The 22916-nt window shown below is 36.6% G+C and overlaps 1 protein-coding gene across 4 annotated transcripts in view; it reads right to left on the reverse strand.

Annotated features, from left to right (window-relative positions):
- Positions 1 to 1067: 1067 nt before the first annotated feature.
- Positions 1068 to 22916, reverse strand: part of Culd (CUB and LDLa domain) — a 30863-nt gene continuing 9014 nt past the window's right edge. Inside the window, exons 6-12 of one of the 4 annotated variants that reach the window (XM_074172366.1) lie at positions 19987 to 20181; positions 19815 to 19931; positions 12466 to 12576; positions 12304 to 12414; positions 11957 to 12095; positions 4940 to 5184; positions 1068 to 1473 (exon numbers count right to left, since the gene is read on the reverse strand). In XM_074172366.1, coding sequence (XP_074028467.1) covers positions 1145 to 1473; positions 4940 to 5184; positions 11957 to 12095; positions 12304 to 12414; positions 12466 to 12576; positions 19815 to 19931; positions 19987 to 20181 — 1247 coding nt within the window. In that variant the 3' untranslated portion in view covers positions 1068 to 1144. Of the gene's footprint in view, positions 1474 to 4939; positions 5185 to 11956; positions 12096 to 12303; positions 12415 to 12465; positions 12577 to 19814; positions 19932 to 19986; positions 20194 to 22916 lie in introns of all 4 variants that reach the window. The other 3 variants (XM_023162721.2, XM_023162720.2, XM_074172367.1) reach the window with 3 other exon arrangements.

A 22916-nucleotide genomic window follows, 5' to 3' on the forward strand; every position in this document is an offset into this window, starting at 1 on the left:
TTCGACCTTGAAATAATGTTGATAAGGAGAAAAAAAAAGGAAAGGAAAAAAGTGTTACTTTCTCTTGGAATGAGAGTTGAGTTTTTGGTTATCTTCTCTGGAGCAAGTATTTTGAACTCATCGCATTGTCGATTTGAAGAAACCAAAATATTTAATACGGGAATAATTATATTTGAGTTATCTAAAAGAATAACTCACCCACAGCATTGGGGATTTTTATATTTTCATTAAGTACCCGTTCTCTTGTCACTATCCAATCTTCAGGCCACACAATAACTACGGTTAGAACCCACTGAACACTGAAGGATATATCCTTATAAACCTTAATCTTATTTTAGGCCTTCTTATTACCACCTCAAGTCAATATTGTGAACTATGTGTATCTCTCGCAGGGCTAGACCACTACACCCCTTATATCTCTGATTACGGTCTTCCGAGGAGCAAGTTACCTGCATGGGAAAGATCATTGCCTGAGTGGACTGCGTACAGGGGTCGGATCGTGCTGCTGGAGACTATTTTCCCATATCCCTCGCATGTAAAGTCTTTCCTGTTATGTATTACACCCTCCCGCACTACTTTGAATCAACATTGCGAATTCTAGAATAAACCAAGTATTTACCACACCCTAAGTTTGATCACAAGTTGCTTACATTTATATCTGTGAACCCAAAAGTATACTTCTGGGCCATAAGCCTGTAATCACCATCAGCTTGGCGTGTTTAAAGAAACAATACACTTATCCTCATAGTGGACTTATTTACCCACCATCCCTCTCCGCTGAGTTCCGGCAGCCCATAATTGAGTTCCTAAGTAACAAAGTAACCCGTTTCAATCAACGACTACGGATGTTACAACGGTTCGATCGTTAATACTCACAATCGTCTTTTACCTCACTTCTAATACTTTGAGATTCAGAAATGTTCACTTTCCAAACAGTGGAATATAAACCTCTAACATTCAACCACTACTTAAAAATGTCTCTGTACCAAGAATGATCCACTTTATGTTGATATTTGAGAGCACAAAAGCTTTCCATGTAGAAGAAATATAAAATAAAATGCCAGAAAAATGTTACGGTCAAATCCCATATAATCTCATCACATTCATAAATTTATATCAATTTACATACGAATATATACATTTCCTACAATAACGAAAGATCATCTGTAGAATAACTTTTTTTGAGTCCTGACCTATCTACAGTGCACCAGTCATTAACATTATTATTAAATATCAATTCAGAGTCAGAGAAATATCTCACCAAATTTTCTTCAGAACAACTCTTCATTTGTATAGTATATTTAAGAATGGTGACGGATTTACAATTTCTAAAACTTTTTCTGATATCTTGGAGAAATTGCGGATTACATACGGGAAAACATCCTGAAGGATTTCTGGCTCGTTCCTCTACGATGGCTCTGAATGATGTATCTGGGAGTTTTGGAAAATATCCATTCGATATTGATGAAGTTCCTATAAATAATTGTTAAAAGAGTTATACATTTAGTAGCCATTGAAGAGAAATTAAAGTTGAAACTGACTATATTATTATCAGGTTATTTCAGAAGTTTTGTCTGATCTAATGTCATGTGTTTTGTAGTTCTTATTTCTTAAGGTATCGAAGCTATATAGAAAAAATTTAAAAACTCCAAATTTTATCTGGAGATGAAGAAATACATTCGTATTTCTCCATCACAATAACTTGCATTCAGTTGTCAATTATCTTTGGACTCTGTTCTTCTTAGGGAGCTCCGTTCATCTGTGATTATCGTGGATTAAGTATTCTGTTACTTCCATATTTAGGGCGTTCCAACGAAAACTTGACCCCTCTGTAAGTTAAAAACGGACGTCTAATCTAAAATTTCAAAGAACATGTCAATTTTTATTACTAGGGGGACTAATTCAGATTTGGAAATCATGCCCGAAACTTCAACCCCCTGCGGTCAGCAACCCCCCTATTTTTTTGAACGTTTGAACGTTTTATTTGAGAAAAAACAGAAAATTCGCTGTCGTTCATTTTAATGAGATAATCAACAACAAATAATATCAGTGGAAACGAAATCAACGGATAAATTGTTCAAAATGACTTCCACCTAGTTTCATACAATAATACAGTGTTCTATATCGAAAGCGTTCCGTACATTATTCAAGGTGTCCGGAGTCAGCAATCAGCATTCCCGAACAATTCTCTGTCGCAGGTCTTTTAGATGCGTAGGCTCAGTAGAGTACACTTTCGACTTCAGAAAGAAACATATCGGTGTGAGATCAGATGATCTAGCTGGCCACTCCACTGGACCCCGCCGCGATCCAACGATCGCCGATCAGTTTCTAAAATTTGTGTAATCGTAGGATCTACACAGTCTTGTAATAGATTTAAGTATGTGTCTCCATTGAGATTACCTCCAATTAAGAATGGTCCAACAATATGATTACCAAGAATGCCGGCCCAGACATTCAATTTTTGTGGAATTTGCGAATGTGTTTTCATCACCAAATGAGGATTCACATCGCTCCAGTAATGACAATTATGTCTATTCACTTCACCATTCAACATGAAAGAACTTTCGCCTGAAAAACATGTATTGTATAATAGGTTTGGGTTATTGGTCAGTTTCTCGCTGAACATCTAACAAAACTGGAGTCGACGATTAGGATCATCTTCATTCAATTCCTGAACTAGCCTTATTTTGAAAGGATAGAATTTGTAGGCTTTCAAAATCATAAAAACACCAGTAGCTGATACACCAAACGCTCTAGCTACTTGTCTGATAGATTGTCGATTATCCATTTGTACATGTCCTAAAACTGCAACTTCAACTCCGTCATTTATGACAGGAGGGGATACTTCATGTTTTCTGTTGTGAACAGAACTTATCCATTAACTGTTTAACGTATTGATGGCTCACGATGTGGTCTGGATGATTCGTATTATAAATTCTTGCAGAAGCTTTAGCACATTCATTATTTCGATAATAGATTGCAACAATTTTTATTCTTTCTTCAGTAGAATAAACCATGTTGAAACACAGTGAACAAGGATGACTGAATAATAATTCGTGAAGAAGTAACAGTGTTCTGCGACAACTAGATTCAACAAAAACTAACAGTGTCGTCAATTTCAAAACGTTTACTACTAAGTTAATAAATTCTACAAATCTAGAAGACCTGCGACAGAAAATTATTCGGCGATGCCGATTTCTGACTCCGGACATCTTCAATGATATAACGAACTAGATGGGGGTCATTTTGAACACTTCATCCGTTTATCGCGTTGCTATTGTTATTACTTCTGTTAATTTGCTCAATAAAATCAGGGACATCCTCTGTTTTTTCTTAAATAAAACGTTGAACATTTAATTTCTCAATAGCGAATGAACCAATTTTGAAATAAATCACAGAAGTTATAGAGAGACAAAAGACCTTTCATTGAAAAGATAGGGGGGTAGTTGCTAACCGCAGGTGGTGAAATTTCGGGTATGATTTCCATATCAGAATTCTTCCCCCTAGAAATGAAAATTGACGTGTTCTTTGAAGTTTTCCATTAAACGTATGTGTCTGACTTACAGGTAGTGTCAAGATTTCGTTGGAATGCCCTATATGTCATAGTCTTCACTCACTCAGGCTTGTAATTTAGGGATAAACGAGTCAAACAATGCATTCATGACTGAACCTAGTACCATTGATCTATGATTGGCCAAAACAACGCTCTCTGATTGAATCACGAATGCTCTATATTTAGGCACTGCTTTCATTTACTTCAAAGGTAATTTTGAGAACTTTGCGGAACTGTCATACGCAGATGTACCGTTTTGATTTTCATTCGTTTTGGCTTTGGTGGCAATGACTTCAAAAAATTTAGGGCTCCTAATTTGTTTCGTACCTACTTTTGATTCAGTTGTTGTGGGTTATTTCAGATATATACAGAAATTATAATCCAAGATTTTGAGTTGATTGTTGTTGTTGAATTAACTTAAAAAATCTAATTCTGCTATAATGCAAATAAATAATATACAAATAAATACAAATAAACACCAACACAGAACATCGCGAAAGCAGAGCTTGTATGCGATATGGTTTTGAATTCTTTGATATATTGCCTATTTGAATCAACCTTAGGCAAAATACTCTGTAGTTGTATATATTGATCGATAGAGGATTTTGTACTCTATACATTTGAACTGTTATTTTTTTTTCAAACTTAATTTTTTGACTGTTTTCAGCTCAATATGTCGTTGAGCGATTTCCGGCCGAGTTTTCTCTACGAATTCAAATTGAACCAAAGCGCTACCGAAACAGCTCGAAAAATGAATTAGGCATTTGATACTATTTACATTCATGATTTTGTACTCTATACATTTGAACTGTTAATTTTTTTTCAAACTTAATTTTTTGACTGTTTTCAGCTCAATATGTCGTTGAGCGATTTCCGGCCGAGTTTTCTCTACGAATTCAAATTGAACCAAAGCGCTACCGAAACAGCTCGAAAAATGAATTAGGCATTTGATACTATTTACATTCATAAGTGATATTCCGTTTCGGATATGAGACACAAAGTGATCCACCCACAGTAATCCAGGACGAGGATTTGAACACCCTGGTGGAGACTGACCCATCACAAACGGTTGTGGGATGACTGAAAAACTGCCCAGACCTCTCGCCAACTGACTACCATCTTTTCAAGAACTTCGATAACTTTCTCGCTGGTAGAACTTTTGCCAATTCCTGATTCCAGGCAAAAACGGCCTTTGTCGACTTCATCGGATCCCGAGCAGACAATTCTCATGCTGACGAAAATTATCGACTTGTGTCGCATTGGCAAACGTGCAATGATTCAAATGACGCTCATTTAGATTGAATTGAATGAGTATTCACTGAGAATAGTCATTTGAACTAGACTCATAAAAACGGAAAAAACTTCCAAAACAACCTAATATTTTACCTGGTCCAAGATTTTCTACTAATTGCACTGAGTTCGAGACATCGAATAACTGGTTTTGTTCCGAACTTGTTTGTTTTACACAAGTATATGCTGGTGGCGGTGAATGTGGAATTATTGATGAAGTAGGTTGATGATTTCTATTATTGAAATGAGTTGGCTGAAAACTTCCATCGGGTGTTTGTCCGGTCGACAAGTCTGGTGAGATTGAGACTGTATTCGTTTTGGCCAAATTATTTGCCAGACACCTATAAATTAAAAAAGTACGAATAGTTATTCACTTCAACATAAACTTCAATAATATGATGTTCATTCGTTCATAAAGTGAAATAAATACATGTTTACTGCATATAGGAATTTCTAGAATAATAAAAGACTGGAATATGTGACTATCACAGAATTAGTTCAATTTAATTCCCATATAGAAACAAGAAAAAAGTGGATGTTACCCTCCAAACTGAAGAAAAATACTTATCTTCCACACACACCTATACTGATGAAAATGGCAGGGTAAAGAAGAATTTTCTGAAAATGAGATTTATAGATGGTTACAGATTCATGTAGAATCCCATCAATGTTTCGAGATGCACATATACTTTTTCGACGAATTGAAAAATTCAATTGAGATGAGTCAAAAAAGCATTTTGACGACATTAACAAATCCAATTTTCCTTCGCTTGTCTTCCGACATAATTACACACACTGTAGTTCCGTATCTCACACCCAACGGTACGTTTTTATAGCAGATCATAAAAAATTCACAAAAAATCTCGAGCTACATCGCCACTGAATACCGCTGATAAGGAATATTCATTCCGTTTTCGTACCTATCGGTGACCACTATTAAGAGCAGATACCATGCCAAAACGACAACTCAAAGATAAACACGGGAAGAGGCGTTTCAAGAAGTTGCTACAAGAATTAGACAAACTCCGGGAAAAGATATTAGAAGCAGAATCGACTTCTGATAGCTCGGAAACCTCACAACATTCGGGTACGTTAGAACTTAATATGGTTATATTGTGTTTTAGCCCACAACAAAGCCGCATGGTGCTTACCTCAATTTTTAACTCTGATGGTATCGAGCGATCACCTGAAGAGAATGAGATGACAAGCGTTATCACCAAGTATTTCGTCAGTTTGTATCAAAATCTTGCTCTGATGGTATCGAGCGATCACCAGAGGAGTAGGGGTAACAGGCGTTACCACCAATTCAAGATGAAACTAACTCAGCTCGAATTTATAGATTCTCCTGATGCGGATTCAGATGAGGAGGTAAAGTTCATTTACTACCAGAAAAGGAAAAGGAGGCCCAACTTGACCCCCTTGCAATACAAACCATGCCTTCCGTTGCTCAAGACTCACCTGCCGAAGCGGTTCAAGTCAATTATTCTGATAATCATGACAATGCACAATCAAAATCAGCTTTCGATGCATTAGGAGTCAAACCCTTGACAGATACTACTGAGGGAGAAGAGTTACATACTGAAATTACTCTTCGATGGACGGCGTACCTCCAACAAGGCCTCTCCAAAGATACAAGGAAAGAAATTATGTCCAAATACCCAATTCTCAAAAAATGTAAGGCTCTCCACCATCCAGAGGTGAATGGCGAAATTAAAGCGTGCCTCACAGACGTGGCTGTCACTCATGATAGGGTTATGACAAGCATACAACAACAAATAGGACATGCCTTATCTGCCATTGGCTCTATGATGAATCAGATGTTGACTACCCCTGAAGACTCATCTGAATCATTAACCAAGTTATCAGACGCGTCTCAGATTCTAGCAAACGCTCATAACACCCTATCCTTGCATAGGCGTTATCACATCTTGCCTTTCGTCAATTCCGAATGCAAGAAGGTTATTGAGTCAGTCATTCAAGATAGATGAATATTTATTTGGAAAAGATTTCAATGAATCCTTCAAAACTAAACAGGCAATGAAAAAAGCCAGTGTCGAGTTTCAACGTAAAAATGCTGTACCCTTTACTAGCTCGAAGCCGGGTACATCAACATCGACCACCACTCATTCCCGCAAACCACCAGCGGTTTCTTTAAACTACAAGCGCGTAAACTACAAAACGAAGAGAAAGGAAATGGGGAGAAGTAACCTACAGCGGGAGTTATCATGCGAGGAAACCGTATCGCCAATACCACAGTCGTCGATAAACCAGGTAACTTCGAAATATGCAGGTTCCCTCTATAAGTTTTATAACACTTGGTCAAAGTTTACCAGTGACAAGAGAGTATTGAATTGGGTTCAGGGGACAAAAATTCATTTCCATACAATTCACCACATCCAATATACTGAACCTATCGTTCATATTCCCAAGTCTCAGTTCGACTTATATATGAACACAATTTCCAAGCTACTCGACATGGGGGCTATATTTAAATGTTCACCTGAGCTCAATCAGTATTTATCGTCATATTTTGTAACAAAAAAGCCGAATGGTGATTACAGATTCATTATGAACCTGAAACATCTAAATACGTTCATAGATGCTCCACATTTCAAGTTGGAAGATTTCAGAACAGTTGCCAAACTATTACATGAAAACTATTTCATTGCCAATATCGATTTGAAGAATGCATATTTTTTGTTGCCCATCTCTGGACAACATAGACAATACCTGAGGTTCAAATTTAACAACAATTTAAACGAATTCAATTGTTTACCATTCGGACTTAATGTAGCACCCTATATATTTACAAAACTTTTGAAACCTTTAGTGACATACCTTCGAACGAAAGGGGTTGTTTTAGTTGCTTATCTAGATGACATTCTCTTGATAGGCACTGACACAATAAAATGCAAAAAATATATCTCAATAACTCTGGAAGTTTTGAAACAGTATGAATTTGTTATTAATACAGCAAAAAGTACCTTGGTGCCTACACAAGAGTTAAAATTCTTAGGTTTTCTGTATGATACGCAAAAAATGTTGATATCATTGCCAAATGAAAAAATCCTTACGATTCGAATATTGTTAACGAAATGAATCACTAAACAGAACTGTCGCATACGAGATTTTGCAACTATTATAGGCAAATTAGTTGCAGCTTGCCCAGCAATAAAATATGGTTGGTTGCATGTCAAACCACTGGAAATAACAAAATTCATAGCTCTAAAACACAATAATCAAAATTATGGCAAATGGATGAAACTACCAACTTCTGTTATTTCTGAATTACATTGGTGGGATATACATTTAGAATATAATAACGCTATAAAATCTAACGAAATAACGTTAGAAATGTATTCAGACGCATCAGACGCAGTGTGCCAGGGTCAAAGATGCCATGGGTTCTGGAATACCGATGAAACACAAAAACTATCTCGAAATCAAAGCTGCGTTCTATGGTCTTGAGTCATTTGCCAAAAATGCAAGTAACATTCACATCTTACTCAGGATTGATAATATTACGGCAACACAATATACAAATCTCAACGAAATTACGAGATCGTTATGGGATTGGTGTGAAACGAATAATATGGTATTTGCGTCATATATACCTTCGACTCAGAACATAGAGGCTGATAGGGAATCGAGATGTTTATCTATAGAAACCGAATACGAATTGAATCAAACCGTCTTTGATCGTATCGTGCATTGTTATGGCCAACCAGATATCGATATTTTCGTCACTAAACTCAATACAAATTGCAACAAATACGTTTCTTGGTTTCCAGACTCAGACTCCTATTCAGTAGATGCTTTTACAATTAGTTGGAATTAAATTTTCTTTCACGCATTTCCGCCCTTTTCTATAATCACCAGAGTTCTGGAAAAAATTGTCCAAAACAGGGCTTGTGGAATTTTAATATTTCCAAACTGGCCATCACAACCGTGGTACCCCATTTTTCACGACTTATTGATAGAAAAACCAATCTTATTCAAACCGAATAAATATTTATTATTGTCTCCTTTCAGGGAGAGCCATCCTCTGAACCGGCAAATTTTCCTGGTGGCAGGGAAGTTATCTGGCAAGCATTTGCTAACAGGAACATTCCACAGACCGCATTCCCAATTATAATGGAATCCATAACAGCCAGTACCCTCAAACAGTACTCAGCGACATATAAAAAATATTGGCAATTTTGCAACGACATAAAAATGAAACCCCTCAAATATAATTTGAAAACATATACTGAATTCTTGGTAAAAGCTATAGAGACTGGCAACTCGTACTCGGTTATTAACTGTCACAGATCAGCACTTAACTTCATTTTCACTCAAAATAACGATGATGAAAGAATAATCAAACGATTGTTAAGGGGGGCATGTAACATCAAACCGACACCTCCGATATATACATGCACTTGGACTCCAGAACCGGTATTACGATACCTTAGTAATCTGTACCCATTAAATTTGCTCAAATTAGAACAACTAACGTGGAAATTAGTCTGGTTGATAGCGCTTACAACTGCTCATAGGGTACAAACTATCTCGAAAATACGATTGAGTGGCATGATTAGACATGAAGGCAAACTCGAATTCAGAGAATCTGAAAGAATTAAAACCTCGGGCCCTAAAAGACCACAACCTTCGTTAATATTTCCTTATTTCACTTCGAAACCAGATTTGTGTGTTGCCACAACTATAGATCATTACTTGAATATAACATCTGTTAATCGTAATGATTGCGACTATTTAATGTTGACCCATAAACAACCAATTCATCCCGCAAGCTCGCAGACTATTAGCAGGTGGATAAAGAAGGTATTGAGTGAAAGTGGACTCAATACCGACGTATTCAAAAGCCATAGTGTCCGCCACGCTACTACGTCAGCTGCTTTCAGGGCAGGGGTAAACATCAACAGTATAAAACGACAGCAGGGTGGTCTGAATCATCAAATGTATTTTTTCAATTCTATAATAGGCCAGTTGGAACTGACGATGCAATTTTTGCAAATACAATATCAAGTCTCAACTTGGAAGATTAATTTGAGTTATTATTATTTTGAAAACTATTGTTATCGAAATGCGTATTATTATACGTAATGTAATTGGTATAATTTGTATAGCCACTATCTTTTCTATTTGTATATGTGCAAGTATATACACGGCTAGCAAGTATATATGTAAGTATAGATGTATGTAGATATTGGGTATAATTGAATATACTGGTAAAAAGTAGCAAGTACATCATTTCTAATTTTACCCACTCAGGGATCAAAATCACACTGCTTTAAACATCTACAGTGTGTGTAATTATGTCGGAAGACAAGCGAAGGAAAATTGAAAGATTAATCGACTTACCTGAAGGAAGATTAATCATAATTTTCCGAGCTTGTCTTCCGACATAATTACAACCCTCCCTCTCGATTTACCAATCCCTTAATAAAGTGTGATTTTGCAGACTCAAACGGAATGAATATTTCTTATCAGCGGTATTCAGTGGCGATGTAGCTCGAGATTTTTTGTGATTTTTTTATGATCTGCTATAAAAACGTACCGTTGGGTGTGAGATACGGAACTACAGTGTAGTGTTAGAGTTTGGTTAATACTTACATTTTTGAAAACTTTCCAAATATATGTACAAATAAATATAAATAAGACCCGGCACACTACTACACTGCACCCGGATTATCTTGAGATGCCATAATGAAGTATACGAAAATTGAATTGGAATTACTATCTGACATTGATATGATTCAATTCATACGCGGTATTGTATGTAAAGTGTGATATATATATATATATATATATATATATATATATATATATATATATATATATATATATATATATACATGATAGTTTGAAGAAATATCAGTATGTAAGATATCTTGTAATGCCCTGTTTGGAATCTTTGATGTAGTAATGAATATTTCTGGAGTTTTATCCCAACACCAAACGATTATTTTCAACACCTCGACACGTGTTTCTATCAACAAGTGATCATCTTCAAGAGGAAAATTAAACTCCTGTTTAATAGGCACGGAAGATTACACTCCTGTTCAATCTTCCTCTTGAAGATGATCACTTGGTGATTGAAACACGTGCCGAGGTGTTGAACATAATGGTTTGGTGGTGAGTTTTCATCAAATAAAACCATACAAAATGTTTTAAAATTTTGAGGCTGAGGTTTTCAGTGTCACTGTTTTTCGAGTTTGAAAGCCGTGGATTTTTGGAATTTCTTTCTGACGTTTCGCTGGCGCGAGTGGCTAGCTTCTTCAGAGATTTAACCATTATGGCTTGCTGTCCGATGACTAACTTTAAGGCTTCGTAAAGCGTATTTATGCCTTGTCAGGTAATCAGTTGTATTGGTACCTGTATTGGTACCTGTACTTGTACCTGTACTTGAACCTGGAACATTAACAATCTTGCTGCCTGTTGTCATTCTGTTCGTTATTCTCGAATTCCTTAAAATGGGGTTCCATATTCGATTGAGGTTCACCGCTTCTTCTTTTCTGTTGAAATACTCCGTGTGTTTGTGGATCTCTATTGCCTCCCATACCAGTCGGCTATAGTATCCCTGGTTGGGGGCAATTAGTTCTGTGTTTTCAAACAACATATAATATTGTTTGAAAACACAGAACTAATTACCCCCAACCAGGAAGATTGGATCTCAATAGAGATCCACAAACACACAACACATAATTTTGTTTGAAAACACAGAAATAATTACCCCCAACCAGGGATACTATAGCTGACTGGTACGGGAGACAATAATAATGTTCCAGGTTTAAGTACAGGTACAAGTACAGGTACAAATACAGGTACCAATACAACTGATTACCTGACAAGGCATAAATACGCTTTACGAAGCCTAAAAGTTAGTCATCGGACAGCAAGCCATGATGTTTAAACCTCTGAAAAAGTTAGCCACTCGCGCCAGCGAAACGTCAGGAAGAAATCCAAAAAATCCACGGCTTTCAAACTCTAAAAACAGTGACACTGTTAACTATTAAAACTATTATCTATTAAAAGCAGTTCCGTAGGTTCGAGATTTAAATTCATCATTAAAGATTGGCTTTCAAGTAAAATAGAGACAAGCTGTTTTACCTTTTATGACTATGTTCCAAATTTTTATGGCATTTCAGTTGATTCAACTTCAATAATTCATTGTAATCAGGAGGAGGTTCATAATCCGGTGGTTCATCAGGTACGATGATCTCTTCTTCTATATCTCTGACACCTTCTTCTGAAAAAGTATACTTGCAGAGCCAACACGATTTGAAACCAGAAATAGGGCCTGAGAAGTGATTTTTAAACTTTGTGGAACAATATCAAGCGAAAGATGTAGAAAACAATGTGTGATCTCAAACATGTGGCATAAGTATCAGTCTCAGCTTATTCGCTTCATTTTTGTTTAATTTAAATAAAATGAATACCTTCTCAATATAACTTACCTAGAATAGCATGAATAGTTTCGATGTGATCTTGGATTTGTCTCTGATTTTGAGCTTTAACGTTCACTCTGTACAATAATAAGGCCATCGCCAGTATTATACCAATCAAACCTGAAATTTGAAACAGATTGAAAAAATTTAAAAAGTATGGTCAGTACTCACCAAAACTACAGGTCAAGAAAATGAAAGTTGCTGTTGTAATATCGGAGAAGGTGTCTTCTTTCGGAAAAAGGAAATTTGGAACTTTAGAAAATTCCCTATGATCTTTCGGGTCTGAAAATGAAAATATTCACCTCAAATACGATACACCTTATACATGAAATATTATTAGTATTTCACTTCATGAAGAGGAAAATCATATGAACTAATTAAAAAATGAAAACGTATGATGAGTGATTCGATATCTCAGTCTTTGAAGTTTTCATTCGAAAAAAAATTCAATATTCAAGGGTAGCTTGTAATATCCTCCAAAGCACGATGGACATTTTTCACAGTTGGTGCCTGAGGGAGCAGATATCTGTCAACCCCAACAAAACTGTAATGATTCCTTTCACCAGGAGGAGAAAATTGGACGATCTAACGCCACTTTCCCTAAATGGTGGGGTCATTCCATTTGGAACGGAGGGGAAATATCTTGGCATTGTATTTGATAAAAAACTCACCTGGACACTCACTTGGAAAGAGTTTTACACAAAGTTAGACTGTCCCTATGGACATGACAAAGGATTTGTAGTACAACTTGGAGTTTAGGTCCCAAACAAATCCATTGGATTTATGTGATCATTGTCAGACCAATGATCACAATTGCCTGGTAGCCAAAGGCTTTACAGAAAACGGCCCAGGCAAAGCTCTCTGGCTTGGCTTACAGAGACAGGCTTGTCTGGCCATCAGTACCACACCGTCAGCGGCCATGGAGATCCTTCTAGATCTACCTCCTATCCACATTTTTCTGGAGAGAGAGAGGCTAGATGGACTGCATATAGACTTGTGCACATTGCCAATTGCACAAATCAATTCAATGCAGAATGCAACAGACAATGGAAGTCACAGCATTCTAGAAATGACCTCTGACTTTATGCCTCCGACTGTCAACAACAAACTGCTGTATAAAGTACTGTAATAACGGCCATTGCGATAGTAACATAAAATATTATTCCATTCATTGAGATCGAGGTCGATCACCTATTTCTTCGGTGTCGATATTTTTCCAGTGAAAGAGCGCTGAATTACTTTATGACTGTCGGATCTTCGAGCGTCGTTGTGGTCATGTTAAAATTGAGTTATACTAAACAAATGAATATATTGCTTCCTGCCGATGATCATACAGTTGGGAAGGTTGGAAAAACGCTGAAATGAGATTTTTGTGGATAGCGTTGTTGACACGAAGGCTTGGCAGTCTCTTCAGGGAGACACAAAACGTCGAGACAAGATCGGGGGTCTCATCCCGCAGCCTCCGATGCTGAGGAAGGTGGCCTAAATAGGGGAGTTGCTTGCGAGAGACACAGAAAGGTCAGTTAACGGATCCCGTCGAGACGAGATCGGGGGTCTCATCCCTCAGCCTTCGAGGTTGAGGGAGGTGACCTAAATAGGGGAGTTATTTTGTTTGTAAGCGCGTGGGGCGAAATTTAAGAAAAATCAATAGTGAAATCTAAAGCCGGTATTGGGTACAGGGGATTTTAAATTAAAAGTGTTGATGTGGAAGACACAACGGGTCAACGGAACCTATGGTTGACCATCAACCACTCAAAGAAGCGTTATGTGAGTGTTTGTTGTTTTTTTTTACTAACCAGTTGATATTTAGAGAGAGTTCACATAATATTTCATCTGAGTCCACTTCCTTTTTGAAAAGAGGTTACATATTGTGGGGTTCCTAGTACTGATTGTTTAGCTAAAGTTGATAATGCAATTACAGAAAAGGGCGAACATTTGAAGTTATACACCATTCTCCCTAAAGTAAAAGTAAAACTAAGAGTATTTTGTACCGAGTTGGCGCATTTGTAATTATTAAACAGGTTACTTCAATAGTAAATAGCATGATAAAATTGGCGGCATTTCCGTTGTTCTAGTTTCTTTCATTTTATAGAATTAAACGTTTTCCTTTTATATAATATTTTACACGTTGTTTTATTTTGTCCATGGGGTCATTTTTCTACTTATTATACTTTATATTTGAAACCTTTGGACTTTCATTTTCTCTTGGACTGAGAAAAATACCATCCTAGTAGAGTAATATGAAGTTAAGAGAACACAAACAAATAAGAGACCTTTTGTTAATCTATCGAGAAGAGAATAGTGAGTGAAAAGCATTTCAACTGAGATTAAAATTCAGTTCTGGAATCACATAATGAGAGAGAAGATAATTAAGTATTCCAAATGATCAGATTTCAAAAGACCAGCCCTCGTGCGATCGGCACGAACACTACAGCTTTTTCGGACCTACCTTAATATTCAAAATTTGATGCGGAGAAATCTGCATCTGGTGACAGCGCTGCTAAAATTCATATCAGAAAATAAATAAATGAGAAAGGAGCATTTATCAACCAGCATTTGTAACAGTACTATTCCCGAGTAGAGAGGACTGGATACTCCGGGTATCAACCTGCCTCTATTTCAAGCGGAAATTTAGGCTATTGAAATGTGTGCGGAGAGGTTGGAAGAATCCAACCTCATACAAAAGTCGATTAAAATATTCTCGGGCAGTTATGCGGCGTTGGAAGCTCTTGGCTCCTACCGAGCAACGTCTAAATTGGTAGCAAATTGCCAAAAACGACTATCCTCGATAGGAAGGCAATGAGGCTGCTAACTCCCTTGCAGAGAAAGATGATGCCAAACAAAGATTGAACACCTGGGTGGTAAGAAGATTTATGGACTTCTGGCAGAATCTTTCAGGATTGGCTTACCCCAAGGCGTTTATTCATCCTTCGAAACTTGAAACCAAACATTTCTTGAACTATAGTAGGGATGATGTGCGATGTCTAATAGGCTTTCTCACAGGTCACTGTCATCTGAATCATCATATGCAGAGATTCGAATTGTCGGAAGACAGTGTGTGTCGCCCCTGTTTAGATAATGATTAAACAGCAGAGCACATACTTTGTACCTGCCCCGCTGGGGACTGAATCAGGTTTTTAGAGATCGGCTTCGTTAGGAAACTGGGTTTATTTGGTCGAGTATGAATAGGTGTGAGCCACAATAGAGGATCAAATAGACCCACTCACTTTGGACCTAGCCTAACTACATGCTGTGAAGGGCAGTTTTGATCTATAATAAATGCACAATGCAGTTAACCCTTAAATGCATGAATTTTTTTTTCTCGCGAAATATCGAAAAGTCACAACTAATTATAAAGAAGTAACAGTGAAAAATAATGAAAAAAATTAATCTTTATTTTTCAGTCTGGTTTTATAAAAATAATGTTTGTTGCCAACTGGCTACATTATGCATTAGTACTAAAAAAATTATTCATGGAAATTTTTGAAACAGTTAGTGTTTTTGTTTAAGCACAACCCAATTCCATATTTTTCGCACTTGGTACGTGTGAAACCCACACAGTTGGGATATTTGCACCTCATTTTCAAATCTTGCGGCATCGGCCAATGACCAGTTTGATCTGTGCGTACTTCTTTAGGTGGCACATGTTTAGTTGGACCTCTTTTTCTTTTCTCTTCGATCTCAGACTCCAAGTTACTAGGTCTACCACGTTTGGTACGATATGCACCTAACTGGCACAAATGAAAGGCAACTTCAGAGCGAAATGCGGCCTGATTCTTGACTTTGCTAGCACGACCGTTTTCAGAATGCACTCTCTTGTAGAGTAATCAAGCATTCACAAGGGTTATATCAATAAGATGGTAGAATATTCTCATGTACCATTTTCGACTTTTCAGACGTATCTTATATCTCCCCATCAAGCTGTCTAGCAAATCCACTCCTCCCATGTGGCGGTTGTATTCAGAAATGATATAGGGACAATCGACCTCAATCTTTTCCTTTTTCTTTCGATCGAATCTTTTTACTTTTGAAACTGGGTTTTTCCCAGCAAATGATGATATGAGCGTAACATATTTGTTGTCTTTCCAAATCAATGAAGATATGGCCACACCATCAACTGTGGCTACATATTCATGGCTAGTACCACGAGATACTTTTTTCAGTGATAATTCAGTAGGTAATTGACAATTTGGTAATCTGTTGCGACGTATAGTACCCAAAGAGAAAATTCCTTGTTTTGCGAGATGCACCATGAGTGGAACAGCTGTGTAGTAATTATCATGATATAATCTATAATTTTTCATCCTAGGTATGATCCTTGCTAATCGTAATACTATATTTGAAGTAACTCCAAAATTGGGCTCATTATCTTCTGTGTTTTCAAACTTTTCCTGACCAGTATAAATCTCAAATTTATATGCAAAACCAGACACACCTGCTAAAACAAAGAACTTTAAACCCTACTTATGGGGTTTCATCGGCATGCATTGTTTCATATAGTGTCTCACTTTGGTGGAGCACATTTGTTCGTCTATACTAAGATGTTGCTCCAAAGCAACTGACGAACATTTTTTATTCAAATGATCGACCAGGGGTCTTATTTTGTGCAGCCTATCGTGTCCAGGACGATCAGGAGGAATGAAAGCATCATTATCATTGAAGTGAATGTACTGCCTGATTTTCTCGAACTTGTTTACTGGCATAACATCAGCTATGTTCGAAAATCGAAGATCATCACTCCAGAAAGATCGGGTGTTTGGCATATTGACTAAGGACATGTACGTTACTATACCAATATATTGTTTTATATCAATATCTGTAAAGACAGTAGGCCTCTGGCTTTTTCTGGACAGAAAATAAATTCGTTTCTTCGACAATTTTATCGAAAAGTTCCTTCGAAAAAAAGTAAGTAAAAAAATCGTATGGTGATTCTAATTTACGAATATCAGTAGCAAGTTCTGTTTCTCCGTGAAATTGTAACTGGTCCTCGTTTAGCTGCATAGCTTTTTGTTTCCATATGATATTTTTTTGAGTAACATTCTTCTGTTTGTCATTTTGTTGAAAAAAGGATAAGGGCAAATTATCTTCATTGTCGCTAACCTCTTGTTCAATTGTCTCCAACGGTTCTCCTAGGAACTCGACCAAACCTACTTCATCAGTAAAATCGTTTTCTGGAACAGAACAAGAAGGTTCATCTTCACTATCCGTTTCACATTCATCCCCACCATCCTCACTTTCTAGACCGGTAAAGTTTTCCCAATATTCTATCAGCTCTGCTTCTGATAGAATTCGCTTTGCATTACTCATTCTGAAACAACACCAGCACTTACAACTATACCCCAAATGCATGATGTTGCCAATCGGCATCAAAACAAATTCACAATTTTTCAAAAAAAAACAACTTCTGAGTAATCTATATGAGTATCAAAGTGTAATACATACCTTGAAGACTTGGAAACACAATTTTGCAATCCTCATAAAGCCACTGAAGCAAAACAACTGAATATTCAATTTTATGAAACAAAACCATGTGCTCGAGTCGGTGGCCAGCTGATAATAACTGTCCACTTTTTCCCAATGGCGCCACCACCGCTCAACTATTATGATTTTATTCTTTAGTGGTGTGTTGCCAATCGGCTAAGGTATGCAGCGAGCTCTAATTTGCGTTCTCATATATTTTACGTATCTAAATATGGGATCGTTGCCAGACGGCAACAAGATGCATTTAAAGGTCACTGTCATCTGAATCATCATATGCAGAGATTCGAATTGTCGGAAGACAGTGTGTGTCGCCCCTGTTTAGATAATGATTAAACAGCAGAGCACATACTTTGTACCTGCCCCGCTGGGGACTGAATCAGGTTTTTAGAGATCGGCTTCGTTAGGAAACTGGGTTTATTTGGTCGAGTATGAATAGGTGTGAGCCACAATAGAGGATCAAATAGACCCACTCACTTTGGACCTAGCCTAACTACATGCTGTGAAGGGCAGTTTTGATCTATAATAAATGCACAATGCAGTTAAGGTATTTAATTGGATAAGGGTTGATGCTGTTTTGCTCAAAATAGTTTCGTGAATAAGACATTAATAAAAAACGGTTATTGAGGGTTATCCCTGAGAGATAGATATATGGGAACGATCGCGAACTTTTTTTCATGCATTTTTAAGGTGTGCAATACCGTAGTATTTTACGTAGTAGTTATCTATCTCGTAGGGTTCAGCCATCGTTTGCAATGTAAGCGCAAGAAATGTGTTTATTTACATCACAATAAAAACCTACAGTGTTTCTCTACCATATTATGCATCTTATATTCATATAAACCTTCCTCTTGAATCACGCTATCTATTAAAAAACCAGCAAAAAATCCGTTGCGTAGTTTTAAAGATATAAACATACATAGGGAAAGACAGCGGAAAGCGACTTTTTTTTATATTATGTATCGACAGGTATAGAGTACAGCAAAAAAAATTCTGTAATATTTATAGGCCCTGTTGATGTACGATTTGATTCCAGTTCTGGGATTAATTCTACTGGGATCCTTGATAACTCTATCATGCTCAAAGGATGTAATCAGTCACAAAATCGCTACTTATATAAATTATTGGAAATAAAAAAATGTGTATCAAAGACCATTTTTGAGTTTATTTTTCAGATAAGAAAGTTGAAAACTTTTCAAATGTTTTTGCATGAAAATGTCATTATCTTCCTAAACTACGAAGCTTAAATTGGGGCAATGTTCCGTTTTTTTGTGCTTAACAAAATACTGTATTTCCGGAAATATCCGGAAAAAACTGACAATCGGAATCTTCATTTTTATTTTTTCTAGCGTTATTCGACAACATAGCTCAAAACCAAAATCACATTTCCATTATTACTTTTTTTCAGCTACACGTTTTCATATTCAAATTTACTATCCCACGTTTCGTCTTCTGGCAATCATCATCAACTTTTTTCTATTATGAGCGCCATATTCTTTAAAAAAATAGTGCTTCTCATTCTAATTACATTGATGTATAATTTGTTATGATTTTCTCTTCTGAAACCATAGGTGATGAAAAAACAATTTCATCTGATGTGGTTATGACTCCATCGAAAAATTATGTTTAATAAACACTAGTTTGCACAAATTCTTCAGTAGAAATATCCTCATTATCAAATGAGGAAAAACGATATATTTTGAGACTTTATTATACTTTTGATAGGAATAGTTCGAAAACAGCGCGAATTTGTTTTGAATTATATCCGGAAAACAACAGCCGGATAGAACATTATTAATAATATACTTGGATGAGTACGGTGCGTTTCAAAAACCAAGAACGAAGTATGGAAGCAGAATGGAACAAAATACTAGAAATAACTTACTAGCCGAGGTAAAATAATTGTTCTATTCATATTCTCATGAGTACCGATAAAAATATTCAAAAAATTGCAAAACAGTACTCGTGAAATTGGTTATGTAAAGCTTGTTTCATGAATTAAAAGTTACGTTTCGAAAATCATAAAAAATATTCCAACTCACCTTGGGAGCAATTCAATTCATCACTATCATCTCCGCAGTGATCAAAACCATCACAATTCAGTAGGAGAGGAATACACCTGAAGTTATTACACAGAAAATCTGAACTCGCGAAACAATCTTAAAAATAATTGAATAACTATTCGAAGTCCAGAAATTCCTTGAAATAATTTACCTTTATAATTGAATGCAGCATACACAATTGCTAAACGTGATTCTGGCATGAATATACCACGCAAACTTATATAGAAACCCTGAACAATAGGAACTACATGTTCCACCTGCTTTGATAAACCATAAGGAGTAGCTGGATGTCGCAATATTTCCACTGAAGGCTGGTTCGAAGTGATACCCTGTCGTATAATCAACTCTGTTGTGCCAGCTGGAAAAATACATACTTAGTTGACTAAACTGTCAATATATACTTATGCACCCTGATTGAACGAATAAGATGAAAGTCGATTCGAAAAGGACAAGCCGGAATCATTATTATTTGAACTTGAAGTTCGACTGAAGTGGACAACTTTATAAAAAACTTATCTTATATATCATTAATTCAAATATGCACATTTTGTCACGTAGATTTATCATTATAGAACTCTTGCAAATTATTATAGGGTCTATCAGCCAAAAATGTTTTTACTCTTATTCTAAGCATTTTGTTGGTCAAATTTGCCCGTTTTATATCTGAGGGCAAGTGATTAAACATCTTGACCCCATTGTAATAAATAGAATTCCTGACCAAATTTTTTAAAGGAATTGGCAATTTCAACGCGGTGGAACGGGTGCTATAAAAATGAGATGGAGCCTCAAATAGGGACATATTTTTGTAAATGAGGCAACCGTTTCCAAAATGAACAAAGCAATCACTGGTAAAATCTTTCGCTCAGCGAATTTGTGTCTGCATGAATCACGAATCACACACACCGATTTTGAACGGCCAGTATAAAATCGGCCGATTATTGGTAGCGGGTGCTTGCACACTCACCGGATTTTTATCGGTCAAACAATCAGTTGCTTTGTTGTAGTAATTAGCACGCACTACCAAAACGAAGTTAATGCGTAGTAACTACAATTTCACTGAGCATTCGAGACTGGAATGGTCGGTAAAAAACCGGTGAGTATGCAAGAGTGTATTTAGTCATGTACGCCACTACTTTCCGGTACTGCCGGCGATACAGTGGCAGTGGACGGCTGCTCACCGGTATTTTACCGGCGACGATCACCGGTCGGCGTGTGTGCCAGGTCCCGTTCCCACATGTGGTTAACTATTGGAATTTGGACGACCGGTACAAAGTCGCCCGTCCAAAATCGGTGTGTGTGCAACTAGCGTAACGTAGGTGGGATTCAACGAGGGCGTAATACACCGTTCTGGCAGTTTTGATTTCAATTTTGATTTCAAATAGTGAGATCTCGGAGGAATAAGTCCAGTTATCATCCGAAGACGATTGTGGATATTAACAATCGAAACGTCATGAAGTAACTTGGCTTGGAATTTTTTAATTTTTAATTTTCATTTCTTGTTATTAATTTTTAATTTTCATCTCTTGTGGATAGTTCATTGTTGTTTGTATTTTATTTAATTGTAATTTCAGTTTTTTTGCGTATTATAATTGTTTTTTCCAGCTAATATTTTTAATTTTTCATAGATTCCTTCAGCGATTTTTCAAATCAATTTATATTAAATAAGACAATAGAAGTCCAAACCAATGAAATGTTATATTCATACAATATGTTTTCTGAATATTTTATTTCTGAAAATTCGGGTTGGATTGTATTACAGAATTTTTTTGAAATCCAAAAAAAAAATTAAAAGATTAACCGAAAATAACAATTTTATTAAACAAAAAACTGAAATTACAAAGAAATAACATACTAGCAACAACCAAAAAATAAAAATTTGAAATATTAATAAAAACTGAAAATTAAAAAATATCATTAACAAAAATATAAATTAAAAGATTCCAAACCAAGTTACGTCACGACGGCGGGTGATAACTGGACTTATTCAGTCCACTTATTAGAGTGCTTTCACCTATCCCCTCTTCCCTCTCACCGCTTCATTGATTTTAGCGGGAGATGACCGTTTGGCGGGAGTTGGTCGTTTTTCGCTTGATTAGAGGTTTCCATATGTTACGTATCTCCACGCTAGCTTGACTGAATGCGTTGTTGGAAAACATATACGCGACTTCTTTGAATTCTCTTCTAAACCAGTGTTCCTCTTTGTGGATGATTTCAACTTGAGCCCACTTGATGTTATGTTGATGAGTCCAAACATGCTCTGCTATTCCGGATTTGCTGGTTTCTCCTCGCTGTGTGTGTTTCTTGTGCTCAGCAATGCGAACTTTCAATGGCCTCTTAGTTTCACGGAAGTATGATTATCCGCACTCGCAGGGTATCCAGTAAATGCAATTCTTGGAATAGCAGTCCGCGTTTGGTAGCCTGGTTTTTGTGAGGCTGCTACGAATAGTGTTCCCAGATCTGAAGAAGGTCCTGATGTTTTACTTGGATCCAATCCTACTTATCCTTTCCGATAATTCTCTGATGTAGGGAAGTACTGGTTGTGGCGGCTTCTCTTCCTTTTGGAGCTCTTGCTGTCTGCTAGCTAAAGCCTATGTTACCATCACTCTGGAGTAACCATTCCGTTGAAGGTCATTTTTGATGATGCCTAGTTCCTTTTCGAGACCTTCCTTTGTATTACAGAGCCCGAAAGCACGATCTAGTAGAGTCTTTATTTCAGCTTTTATTAATATTTCAATTTTTTATTTTTTGGTTATTGCTTGTATGTTATTCCTTTGTAATTTCAGTTTTTATTTAATAAAATCGTTAATCTTTTTAATTTTTTTTTTAGGGATTTCAAATCAATTTATATTATATTAGACAATGGAAGTCCGAACTGATGAAATACACCATAAAACATTCTCAACTACCTTCAAACATTGGACATTCGTATTGTGTCTCATGTGTACTTGTTATTGAAACATAATGTTCTCTTCCGATCATAAAAGATTCAATACAACCGCGACACATTCGATGATGTAGCCTACAATAAACCTTTCTTGGCATATTATTACCAGGCTCGAAAGTTCAAAAATTAGGGCAAGC

The sequence above is a fragment of the Leptinotarsa decemlineata genome, unplaced genomic scaffold (genome assembly GCF_025532065.1).
Source record: "Leptinotarsa decemlineata unplaced genomic scaffold, Ldec_3_MD MMD2_tig00000090_RagTag_RagTag, whole genome shotgun sequence".
Taxonomy (NCBI): Eukaryota; Metazoa; Arthropoda; class Insecta; order Coleoptera; family Chrysomelidae; genus Leptinotarsa; species Leptinotarsa decemlineata.